The following is a 13,347-nucleotide window of genomic DNA, read 5'->3' as shown; positions in this document are numbered from 1 at the left end:
TGTGGAAATTTGTGCAGAACCAAATTTCAAAATTCTCAGAATCTCCGCTTTGCTACTTGAATCCAAATAGGTTCTTATCCCAGAATTTTGAAGCTTGGATGTCACAGGTGAAAACAAATCTGAGGAAAGGCTTTTATGGATATTCAGATAATGTTATTATCAGCATTTATTTTTGCTTTCTGATATTAGTAGATTAAAATCACAATGACTGTGATTGAATACCAAGTGGCCTTCATACAGCACTTCAAAAATCTTTCTTAACAGAAACAAAAATGGAAACAAGAAGAGAAAATACGCCTTTCTGAGGCCCTTTGGATATTTTTCTTCTCGCTACTTTAAGTCCTGCTTTTCTTCTCAGGGATTTGCTGCTTCTTCTAACTCCCTCTTCTCTTTCCTTTCAGATCATGCCAACAAAGGGAAAAGGCAAGATTTCAAAACAAACAAACAAACAGGAGTCCATTGACTCTATTGCTGCTGCTTTCAATATTGGTTGACTCACACCAGAGCCATTTTTAACTTGCAGTGTTTTAATGAATTCAAAACAAAGGAAATCCAAACAAACAAAGAATTGAGGGGTGTACTTAGTACACCTTATTTACTGCTTTTATTGAAAAGAGAAGTTCCGGCTGACCTGGAGGCACAGTCCTGTGCAAGGCCAGATCTACTGTAGGTCCAACACCGGGCCTGATTGTTTATCTCTGACATTTGTAAGAGCCAAGAGTGCTGTGTGGGAGCCTGCTGAGGTGTCAAAAAGTGCATACGGAGTGTCCCATGTCAATCAACAGCAACCTTCCATCTGGAAGGTTGAGGACCACCACTGACAAATCCCACAAGATCTCTGTCCCATCTTCGTGTGTAACAAAGGGAAGCTCAGGTCTCTAGAGTGGTATGGGGAAAACGAAAAAAAAAAGCAGCTGGAAATCCTTGGGGATCAACAGAAAACATGGAGTGCTGCATGTTGAGTGACAGAGAGCTGCAAAAGCTATGGTCAGTTTGGATCTGGATGCTGTTTTGTTGAAAGTTTCTGTGAAATGCTGGGGGAAGAGTGGCTGGAAGCTTGTGGAAGCTGCCGAGTGGAAAGGAACCAAGGGGTGCTGGTTGACTGTGGCTACAGAGGGGTCAGTGCTGTGCCCAGGTGGCGAAGGAGGCCAACAGCATCCTGGCTTGTACCAGCACTGCTGTGGCCAACAGGACCAGGGCAGGGTTCATCCCCCCTGTACTGGGGGCACTGGGGAGGCTGCATGTCAAATCCTGGGTTCAGTTTTGCCCCCTGACTCCCAGAAGGACATTGAGGGGCTGGAGCGTGTCCAGAGAAGGGCAGTGAAGCTGGAGCAGGATCTGGAGCACAAGTGTGCTGTGGAGCGGCTGAGGGACCCGGGGGAGTTAAGCCTGGAGAAAAGGAGGCTCAGGGGAGGCCTTCTAGGTCTCCATCCTGACAGGAGGTTGGAGGGAAAGTGGGGGTCGGTCTCTTCTCCCCAGAAACAAGCTCCAGGATGAGATGAAATGGCCTCATGTTGTACCAGGGGAGATTGAGGTCCCTGAGGAACCATTTCTTGCTGGTTGGGGTTGTCCAGGCCTGTCCCAGGCTGCTCAGGGCAGTGGTGGAGTCCCTGTCCCTGGAGGGGTTTCCCAGCCATGAGGAGGTGGTGCTGAGGGACAGGGGTCGGTGGGGACCTGCCAGTGCTGGGAGAACGGTTGGACTTGATCATCTTAAGAGTCTTTTCCAACCAAAACAATTCTGTGACCCTGTGAAAGTAGCCATGTCAATTAGTAACCCCAAGTCTGAGTTGTCACTGTTCCTTTGTTTTCAAGCTCAGTAACTAGCAACATTTAGTGTGCTCAGGTCTGTTGTACTTGAAAAATCATGGCTGTTAAGGCCTCTGGTAACTGAGCGGCTTGATAGCTGTTGGTGGGAGCCAAGCTTTGCACAGAAACTGGACTGCAAAAGGGCAGCATGAAATAATTTATGTAAGCAGAAACAATATTATAGAATAAATGCCTAGTGGCTAGCCCACTAGACTCCCACTCTCACATCTCACACAGATTATCATGCACATCTACCTGAATTCCTTTTAGGTGCACCATGCAGCTTTTAGAAGGAAAAAAGTACACCCTTTTTTTCTTTTTTGGAGGTATTTTATTATAATATTTGGTGAATCATTCCAATGAGTTTTTTCTCCCTTCTTAAGAACTGGAGTTTGTTCTGGTTGTAATGTTTGCTTCTGCATCTACATACACCTACATTAGATCAGCTATGCCTTTACCTGTATATACTGCAGATTTTTATTTGTCAATGTTCATTTACTCTGTAGCCATATATGGATTAAATGCAGAGATCCATCTTACCTAACATTAACTTGATCTCATTAACCAAAATTAGGCAGTAGAATAAGGTTAGGCAGTAGTCTGAGGTAGTCATTTGGACTCCCTCTTTAGTCAGAGAGAGAAATAATCACCTCCTGGAGGTAGTTCATCCTGTCCTGCTATGTGGCTGGGTTAAATTGGATGGCCAGTGCTGAGTGCAATGCTCTCTGCTTTGAAACATTGCTTTTACTTCACAAGCAAAATGCTTCTTGAGGTCTTTGAGTCTTTTACTAAGTACTTTTTCAAACCTTTTATCATTCTCTAGCATCTTCTTTGCTTTTTGCTTCTTGTTTACATTATTCCTGAATTGGGATCACCACAACACAGTATTGATGTCGTGACCAGGTAATGCCATCAGAAGGCATAGACTCTTCTAGATCTTGTCATTTTTTTGGCCCTAATACTTCTGCTGTGTATTCCTCCTTCTATATGCAAAGATTGCATCAGCAGAATCAGAGCTTGCTCTCTTCATGATTTCTATCACTGTGATTGCTTCTTCCATAAGTTCCAAATAAATTAAAAATAAAGCAAAGGAAGCTCATTTGAAATGCATGACTTCTCAGTAAACTGTAGCAAAGGTAAAAATCATCCTGCTTTCATTCATGGCAGAATCCTGTTTTGTGATGAACATTTCCCTCTACCCTTTCTATCTGTGAAATAAAGCTATGACTATTAATATAGAATATTAGACTAGAGCTATAATTGGATTTGTTTCTGAACACTTATGTGTATTAAAATAGGCATATACAATAGATTCTGCAATTCAATGCTAATAAGAATACGGGATTTTGAAAATTGTCAATTTTCACGTTAGATGCACATTGGTTGTTTTTGCTTTTGCACCAAGTTATGTCAGAGGCATGATTTTTTGAGCTATTTAGGAGTACTGCTTTGACAGAATAGTCTGAGGATTTGGGAAAAAAAAATAATTACAGGATCTAGCAAGCTCAAAGTACCTGATATGAGGTTTTATACTGTCATAGAGTAGAAATGTGTTGGGAGTTGGATTTCCTTTGAGTTGGAGTCAAGCTTTTTAAAAATTTGATAGATTTATTTCAATTTGTACAAGATGTCGGGGGTGTGGGAGTGTTGATGGGTCTAACTGGATTCAGCTATATGAAATCTTGCAGCTGCATTCGTTTGCAATAGCATTTCCGCTTTTAAGATCTAGTAGCTACCTCACTGGTTGTGGAAATACAGTGAAGACAGTGTAAATGGGGCTAAGTGAAATTCCGTCAAAATTCAGTATTTTCTATGTTTCAAGGCTTAGATGCATCACCATTTGTTGGATAAGTAGGAATTTTGACACTCATTTACCACTAAATGGGAGAATTGGGGAGTTGTTTGAGGTCCACCGCTGGCAATACCCGAGTACTGTCTTTGTGTCTCTGTACCTCTGCCATGGCTCAGGATTTGTTGTTGTTTGTGGTCGTGACCACAAAATGTGGATTTGATATTACTTAGAGAAACTACTGACTCCAGATCATTTGATCTAGGGTTGGGAATTTTTTCTCCCTGCCGAGTACTGAATGGCTGCAGATTAAGGTGAGCTGCATGTCCTGGCTCAGCTGAGGGCTTGAATCCAAAATCTGTCATAATCCAGCAATAAAACCTGCCAGTTTTGCTGCCTCCAGTAACAAAACAGTGCAGTCCCAACTACGTGGAAGAACTGTGCCTGGAGGGACTGTCTCTATCTCAACTACAGCAGCGCAGGGGCAATTGCTAGGGTTGGGGAAAGATTTTGTCCTCTTCTATCCCACCCCCTTTTATGTCCACAGCAGTGGGAAGGCAGCAGGAGTCAGGAGAGGGAGGAGAGTGCTGGGCGCTGCACAGAGCAGAGGGAGGAGTAGGAGAGGGGAATGCATAATGCGTGAGTGACAGAGAGCGTGCAGGCGGCTGGCTGAGTCCAGAAGAGGCAGATGTCCATGTTCCCGGGTCTAGGTAGGTTTGTCGTCTCTGTTTGAGGTGGTGGTTGCTTGGGAAGCATCCTGTATCAGCTGCAGAGATGTTGACTCTCCAGGTCAAGGGTTCTGCCGGCAGTACCTGTTGCAGCAAGGACAGGGTTTAACCAGCAGCAGACAGCAAGCGTGTCGCTCACCCCTGAGTGGCTGCTGTATAGTCAAGAGTCTGCTAAGGTTTCTGTTGTTCCAGCAGCTCCTTTTTCTCCTCTGTGGAGCGGGGCAAGTGGAGACAATAGCCTTTCCAGTGGAAAATCCTCTACTAAGGGGGTCATATCAGGACAAAACTCAGTCTGAAGTGTCCTAGCTGCCAATTTCTAACTCTGGAAAATGCACAAAGCATTAATTTGACTGTAAATTAGGTGAAAATAGAAGTGGGGGAGCTGCGTTTGAGTTGTGTATTGCGAAGGAGAGTGAGTTAAAAGTAAGAATGAACTTTTCAAACCATCATCTGATAAGGAATGAGTTTTAAACATGTTAATAGTTAAAATATGACAAATGATTACAATTGGAAATACTACTCCTACTTCTTGCTTTTGATATGCTGATTATGTGTAAGACATTGCATAATTCACTCTGGCTAGCCCAGATAAAGTTAAGATCAAATGTATTCAGAACTGCTTGCCAAGGATCAATCATTGTTTTTTTAATGAGTCTATAATTGCTTTATAGTGCAGATGTGAAATAGCATCTGATTTTAAAAAAATCTTATTCATTATATGGAAGCCAAAAAAGTTTTTTTCTGATAATGCTTTGCACATGTCTTCTAGAACAAGTCTCCCAGTTTAACACTGAGGATTTTGAGAATCTGCTGTGAGGGCAGTTTCGTACCTGAAGGTAGAATGTGATATATTTAGCCTATCTATCTGTCCCTTAAGCCTAAATCAAGCTTTCTCCAACTCCATGTATGCAGGGATTCCATGTGGAAAGGAGAATCAGATTACCGACAAAATAAAATAATTTGTGACATATTAGGCTTAGACTGAAATGGCCAAATATTTAACAATGCAAAAGGTAATGTGTTTGAAGGACGTACAATTTTTAATTTCTAATTTGTTGTTATTACTAATATTTATGTTGTTATTGATTTTTAATACACAGTTTTGTGCTTTAACAGCTATCTATCTACACACTTTCACGTTTAAATAGCTTTATGTGAAGAAATCAATGGTATTTACTAAGTTTGCGTTTGAGAGAACTAATTAACACCAATAATGGGAGCACATGCTTATTAGCTTGTAATTGTGGTTTGCGTCCTGGTCACATGGAAATCAATGGGGAAAGTGATATTTGCTTTTGTGAGGACTAGTGCCAGGCAGTTTATTTGTGCTGTCAGCATTTTTAAGGCTGACGAATAATACTGGATGAGTTTTAAAGAGTTGATAATAGTGAGTGAGATTGATCCTTATGCATTGAGACCCACAGTGCAGTGCTTCCCTTGGAAGTTGTGGTGAGCTTTATTTGCATGAAATTTTCAAAATCAGGTCTAAATCATAAGCTGTTATTAAAACCTTTACTATACACGGAATTTTGTAATTTGAACTTATTGTCTTCCAGGGTTTTTTAATTTACTTTTGGAATTCCATTAAAAAAAAAAAGAAGAGTGCTTAATTCAGCAAGTTCTTTCACGCAGATTTTACTTAACACGTGAATATGATGACTAAAGATGAACTATTGGAAAAGCTATGAAAGCACATCAATTTAATGTGCAGCACTGAAGAATATCACTACAGAGGTCTGTAAGGATCTCAGTCATGGGGTACAATCAATCTATGGCAATTTGGGAGAAAAATATTGATGACCCAGAAATCTATAAGCTGAACAAAACAGTGATTTTAGAATGTTTCATTGAAAACTTGATGGAAAAGTATGTTCTTGCATCACACTTCGAAGAAAGGGAGAATTAAAATTTGTCTGGACTACATTTGAAGCTTATTAGCCAAAAGTGTTTTTGGAGGCATCAAAACAGTAAACTCTATGTCCAACTTCTGCTATTATTTGAGATAGGGTAGCTGATGCAAGGTAGCTTTATTTTATTGCTGGTTAAGCCTGCTCTCTGGTATTTTCCTCTCCAGACCAGCCTCTTCCAGTGTGTTCTTAGTATAGGGTCAATTTAGTTGTTCACTAAGAAATAAAAAAATGTGGGTAGGTGAGAGAAAATACAAAGAATATGCTGAAGTTCTTTGCTCAGGGAGTATTAGGCCTTGACCTCGGAAAGATACAATCACGTAAGTAACTATTTTTACACATGTAATCCTGTGGATTGGTTTTACTCATTTGTACAGTCCATGCTTGTGTTTCAGCTCTGCAAGACAGGCCGATTTAGGCATTGTCACTGTTGTGTGTAATGGTGAATATAACACTTTTTCCTCTCTGGGAATAAGCATATGCGTTATCTGAATATGCCTTCCAACGTGTGTTAAGACTCAGATGCTACATAACATTTCCATCACAAATTGAAGCTTTGCTGTCAGTTATAAGCATTTGTTTTAGTTCCAGAAATTCAAGGATTGTGTCTAATAGGAGCTATATTACTGTTTGCTAGGGGAAAAAAGAAAGATGGGAGGAGTCAGTGTTAGAGCCCATATATCTTATTCCAGAGGGACCCACTGTAAGTTCTTACTCCAGAAAAAGTTATTGGATCACAAATGATACTATTCCTGCAAATCTTCACTTTCCTAAGACACTTTTTGAGTGAATAGTCTCTCTGGAAAATACTGTGTATTAAATAAACGTTTTCAAGATTGAGGTGTTTTCATACATGTGAACCTATGGCTGTTTGCAGAAAGAATTTGGAATCTGGGAGTTCTAAAACATGTTTGAAATATGAAAAGCATTGTTTCATAGGTTGGCTTATGAACATTTCCTATAAAAATATTTACAGGTTTTTTACTGAAATAATTTATAAGTTCAGACCAAGGTTGCTGTTAAGATCAAGTTGTACTGATTAAACGGGTTTATTTGACAGACTAAATTTCTCTGGCAAAATTAAACAATAGGGAAAATGCTTTCCATGTTCATCACAGCTTTTGTGTTTGTGGATTTTTTTGCAACTTGAAGACAGAATTTCCTCTGGAATGTTACAACAGTATCTTTTTATATACCAAGAGATTTTTGTTTGTAATCCCATTTCATATCTAGTATAGATTTATAAGTTAGAGTACAGTTATGATTCTCATTTTGAGATGGCAAAGACACTTCCTTCTCTTCAGTCACTTACCCTGGTCCAACATGTTATTGCTCTGAACTGTTTCAAGCTTTGCTTCATTAAGGATTTAACATGGCCTTAATTCAACCATCTGTTATGGGTTTGGCAGACCAACAGATCCGAGGTATTGGTCAGAGCTTTAGAAGTTTCCCACATTTTTTAAAGTTAGGAAAAGCACTACCTTTATGAATAGATTTTGAATAATTCTCAGCAAGACAATGGTGCAGAAGTGAGGTAAAAAATGCATGTCATTCTCTGAAGCACAGGGTCCCCTGTCTGCCTTTAGCTTTGCTGAAAGGCAATTAGCATTTCAACCAGCCAATTTGGTTACCCGCAATGAAGTACTTCGGTTTGTAATTTGCTGCTCTCGGCTTGATGCTGTTGAGAACTAGCTCTGTGTAATCCTCTCAAAGCACCTTTCTTTCCAGCATAGTTATTGTTGCTGGTCTTAAATAACTAATCAACAAAGAGATTTCCTTGTCTTGAACTACAGGGTGCCTTAGAAGAACAAAAAGAAATACCCTGTTAATAAGGGAATGATTATAATTATTAAATAGTGATTATTAAATTGTGACATAGGTTAAAAGGTTTAGAAAGCCAAGGAAAGCACAATACACGATAAAGGTAGTGTGAGAGGTCTTTAAAACCAAATAAATTTCACTTGGGGAGTTCTCTTCATCACGTAAATACTTTATCATGTGTTTTACTTAAAAATGGGTTGCCCAGATTTAAGACATTAATTCACAGAACAGGTTAGAGTGAGGACCCCATGCTAATCATCTTCTCAAAAGTGACACTGAAAGAAGTCTTAGAGAGGATTTTGTCAAATACAGATCTGTAAAACCAAAGTTCTTAGCTACAATCTAATAAAAATTTAATACATTTAACTCTAGAAATTAAGCTGGTTTTGGTATACATCTTGACATTTTATATCGACTATATATATTAAATTTATGTTTAACAATACACTTTTATGAACTCAAGAATAGGTCACTTACTTACACAATTATTCTAATACCTAAGCAACACATTATTATTCTATTTGGCTGTTACATGCGGATTAACTTGTAAGAGTCCACTGTGCATAGCAGTAATTCTGTCAGTATACCTGAAATAATGCCACCTAATCCCCACCACGAGGCTGTAATTTGCTGTTGTATACCTTGCAGGCTTTTTTTTTCCAGTAAGATTATGATGTGTTAGGCACAACTGCAAAACAGGTTCTTATATTTTTGGTTTTAAGTATGAGAAAAATAACCACCACACTGCAGAAACTCATAATTACTTTTTGTGATACATGCTGTTCATTCAGGCCGTAGTATTTCACTCAAAACAACTACTCAGGGACTTGAAGCTGTGGTAGTTTTGTCATCACCTCATGTGTTCTAAAAATATGTTAAACAAAATTATTGAGGATGTCTAAGAAACCTCCAAAGTAGAGATACAAACAAATTATTGTGAACCTTCCCATCATTACTAAAGTAGAATAAATGGATGCGCCTCACTGGAGCCTGCAGACCTTCCTCAGCTGCGTTTCTGTTTTCATATATGTAAGAACCTGATCCTGTGTTTATGGCTAGGTTTTCATTTTGTTTATTTTAATCTGCTTGCTTTTTTGTGCAAGAAACCATTTGAGAGGGCATGAGCACTCACAGTGGAGCTGAAAATTAGATTTACTTGTTTAAACGTACACTAGATTCTGAGTGAAACTATTCCAAAATAATATCTTGGTTTTTTACAGTGTATAGTTAAAACTATATATGGATACATTCTCCTCAATTGTATAAGATAAATTAGAAGTTCTGCAGCTGAAATCAGTGTTGGTTTGTTGGTACAAATTAGGGCAAATTCAGATTCCTACTGGTGTATTTCTTAACGTTGTTAATTAGCAGGTTTCAACCAAGTTTGTTTACACTAGACTGCCCCCTGTTACAAATAGAAAGTAACCTTAATAACTCCAAGTTGTTTCACTGCAGATTCTCAGGGTAAAAATAATCTGCATCTTAGAGCTGTTCCAAAGCATTGTCCGGTTCTCTGTTTGACCAGCAAATTATATGGTAACTGCAAATGTTTGTGGAAGAGGCTTGTGTTGTCTCTGCCTGCTGCTAGCAAACAGCAGTAGCAGATTCTGCACTGAATTCTCTGCCTGAGAGTTTTGCCCTGTATTCCCTGCTCAGAATGAGAACAGGCAGAGCAGGCAGTTACCTCAGAAAGCCTTCAGCATTACCTGGCTTAAGACTTTGTTCTCCAGTGATGATTACATGCTTTAGAACTTAAAATTTAAGGATATAGTTTAGATCCTTTAAGATTCTTCTGAGAATGTGAAAAGAAGCTGCCAGAAAACTTTGAAGGCTTACTCTGGGCTTATCATGGTTTTTACCTCTTGGAGATCTCTAATAGTGGGGTGAAGTGATTTGGATTCTCATCAGGCCTCTGTCTTGGCCTTGACTTGCGGTTTTAGCACTTTCTGTATTGGTTCTCCTGGCTGCGATGACAGACGTAGCTTTCTGAGTAGTAAATGTAAATACGATGGCAGGCAGCTTAAGCATCCTTTCTTGCGTAGGATAAGATGTCTGTGCTTGCCCTTTTCAAGGTCAGGAGAACCACTGAGTGATGTCAGTGTCATTAATCTCCAATGCAGATAAACCTTCTTGGCACCTGGGGCTACACTGTGGTACTGTTCTGTCACAGCAGCAGTAGTGAGCAGGTAAGTAAGCAACTGAACCCAAAATCTCAAGGACAGTGAAAGTTGGTTGAGTTTTCAGGGCCTAGTAACCACCATTTGTGCTTTGGCTAGCCCTTTCCAACATTAGTAATAAGAAGGGGGATGATGGGCAAGTACCTGGTACCTCTTTGTAGTAAACGGGGAGGTAGGAAACCCTAGAGAGGAACTGGAAGCAATGTCATACAGTGACACTGAACAACAATGCATGAAAATTGGTGAGACAGACTCTTGCCCCAAGAGCTGCAAATATTAGTGCAGTTCAGCTGTACAGACAGGGCAGTAGTTGTGACTTACTATAGTTCATGTTTTATCCACCTTGGAGCAGGTTGAAGGCAAAAAAGGGATACAAGAAGATACTATTCTGAGATAATGCCTGTGGAACACTCTCTTTCCCGTGAAGCCAAGCCATGATGATTAGAGCGACAGGCTTACTTATCCCACACCTACACAAAAAAAATCTGAATCAAGAAAAGAAACAACAACCAACAGAGCAGGCTTGGGTAATTCAGACTATCCAAATGCTGTTTTACAGACACAGCTGTTGTGTCCTCCTTTGCATATGTGTGAACTGTGGGAGCTTTGAGGCAAAGAAAACCCCAGTCTGAAATAAAATATTTCTCTCTTACTTAGAGATCATGAAAACATAGAAAGGAGGAGTTCAGTAAGTCAAAGTTTTTATAATCGCTGCTTCTTTCCTAGGTTGTTCTCCAATACTGTTGTACATTTCAGTGGTTCTGAGAATGCCCAAAATAAAAATGATGAATATATGCAAGTTTTTACTGCGTTTCTACACCAGGTGCAGCAAGGGCAATGGCCTTGTGAAGCTTCTTGCTCTGTGCTGTTCCCCGCTACTACAGAGAATCTCCTCTTTACATATGAAAGGGCACATGTATCTCTCCTATTGTATCCAGCCAAAGATGCTGCTGGGCTCTGACATCTCTGCTGTGAATAGACTTCTCTCTGGCAACCATTGATAGCTGCAATGCTGTGCTCAATGCAAAGTACGAGGCATGCCAGTTTTCAAATGTTCTACTTGGCTGGGTTTTTGTAATCATAGGGAGTAGACAAGGACAGGCAGTGAAAAGTGCACCAGGCTTTACGCTTGCTCTGCTGTGCAGTGTCCTTGGACTTCAGAAATCTACAGTGAGTGGTGGGCAGATGAGTGGTGGTAACCAAGCTGTGGCTGCTGGGTGGGAGAGGTGCTGCTTCAAGATGCCTGCTTGTTTCTTCTGCCAGACAGCATCTGCCCCTTTGTGAGTGAACTCCCCTTTCTTTTCCCATTCTATATTCCACATCTGGCATTTTACACTCATTTAATTTCAGATTTGGCATCTTTTGCAGCCCTTTCATTTCTGTTCTCGATCTCTCCATGTGTCACTATTCTGTAAGTTCCCTCACCATTCAGTGAAAACAGCCAGCAGGCTTTTCATTCTTAGGAGGTTTGATTTATTTAGCTCAGAACCCAGTCTAAAAGACTGCAGAAAAGACTTCTCATTCTTTACAGAAGTCTGCAGAAAATTCTTTGTAAACTTAAAAGCTCTTTCTTTGTAAACTTACAAATCTTCATCTGAAATTTGTTTCAGAAACTGATTAGAAAAAGTAAACTAATCCTGGTGATCTACCAGTTGCAAGAAACACCAATTTCAGAAGTCTACCTCTCCTTGGCTCCAGCTGGGCAATACATTGAGATGGTATTCACATAATTTGTGACATGAATGTGGAAATTACTGCCTGGAATTAGCGTATGTTCTGCTGGGTTCTACACTAGGATTGTGTAATTTTGGGAGAAACACAGATGCGCTTCCAAAAGTGCCATAAAATGCAAACTAGAGGGAAAATGCTGTTTAGGGATCATGACTTGGAATTCTGAGTTAGATTTCTTTACTTCTGTTTAATTATATGGCTGAAGAATGTGATTTTTAGACTTTTAAGATTCTTTAATACCATTAAAATGTCGAGATAATTTTTTGAGATGTGTTTTCTTTTGGTGTCGATGACAGAAACTTTTATTTTAAACCCTTTAGAAGCATCATCTAGGCTTCAGCGCATAGCATTGCTTTCAACTACCGCTGATACTACCATTGCTATTTCAAATGGCTTTACTCGTGTCGTAGTAGAGCAACAGAATAGTTGCTCCATTGCCTTGTACATACTCTAATATTCCATTGCTTGTTGTTTTTTCAAATTTAAATTACATTGCCTCATCAATCTGTTTTAAAGCCTGACTGAACAACCTGGATTGAGAGAACTGAACTCAGCTGAAGCAGAGGGGAGTATTTGATGCACCAAATGCAGAATTAACCAAAATTTAGCAGTGAACAAGGATTAGAGTTTCAACTTCATTTGGAGAAAATTCAGAATTAAATGCACTGGTGATATATTGCGGTGAGGAAGGTGGGGAAGAGTCATCTTTAAATCCTTAATCTTGCAAAGGCTTTATGCAATGCAGTTAATAAGGAACGAATTGTATTCCCATTTAAATTTATGTAGGAATTCAGTGTATAAAGTGAGTTCATATTTATTAAAGTAGAACACTGTGGCCTATAATAGATTTTCGGCTATTTGAATAAATTTGTTCTGCCTTCTCTAAGTCTTGATGTATGTTATTTTTACTATATTACATCTTTTTAAAAAATAATCATGATTTTCAAAATTGAGTTTGTATAAAGAGAATAAAAACTACTTTTGGCAGGCTGTGCAAAGTAAATCTTAGTACAAATAATGTAACAAGGAATAATACACACCACCTGAATAATGGATGGTGTGATTGTGAAACCTCTCTTGTTCCACAGGAGTAATCCTATAGTTTCAGAATGCTCTCTAGTAGAAGTAATAGAAGTCAAGTAATTCTAAACTTTGTAATCTTGCCCTTGAGGATCATGTTTTCAGTATTATTTACTAGAAGCATGTACCGTGGGAAGATATTTGCAAAGTCTATGACAAGGTTACAGCTGAAGCTAAAAGGTCAACAAATTCCTCAGTTTGGTATGGACGATGCCTGTGTCTGCAGACAGCGTAATTGTCTCAGAGTTTACAAAGGTTAGGCAACTGCTCTCATTCCAGCTTGCAGGTTTTTATTTTTCAGAGCGGTT

The 13,347-nt window shown here is 39.4% G+C and overlaps 1 protein-coding gene across 1 annotated transcript in view; it reads left to right on the top strand.

Moving 5' to 3' along the window:
* Positions 1–13,161: 13,161 nt before the first annotated feature.
* Positions 13,162–13,347, top strand: part of LOC104497795 (G-protein coupled receptor 98-like) — a gene marked incomplete at its 3' end in the record, with an annotated part of 55,127 nt that continues 54,941 nt past the window's right edge. The window contains exon 1 of the mRNA XM_010141078.1: positions 13,162–13,294. Within this exon, the coding sequence (XP_010139380.1) occupies positions 13,162–13,294 (133 nt within the window). The remainder of the gene's footprint in view (positions 13,295–13,347) is intronic.

Source organism: Buceros rhinoceros, unplaced genomic scaffold (genome assembly GCF_000710305.1).
Source record: "Buceros rhinoceros silvestris isolate BGI_N320 unplaced genomic scaffold, ASM71030v1 scaffold16318, whole genome shotgun sequence".
Lineage (NCBI taxonomy): Eukaryota > Metazoa > Chordata > Aves > Bucerotiformes > Bucerotidae > Buceros > Buceros rhinoceros.
The sequence above is the reverse complement of the archived record's forward strand: the minus strand, read 5'-3'. Positions and strand labels throughout refer to the sequence as shown.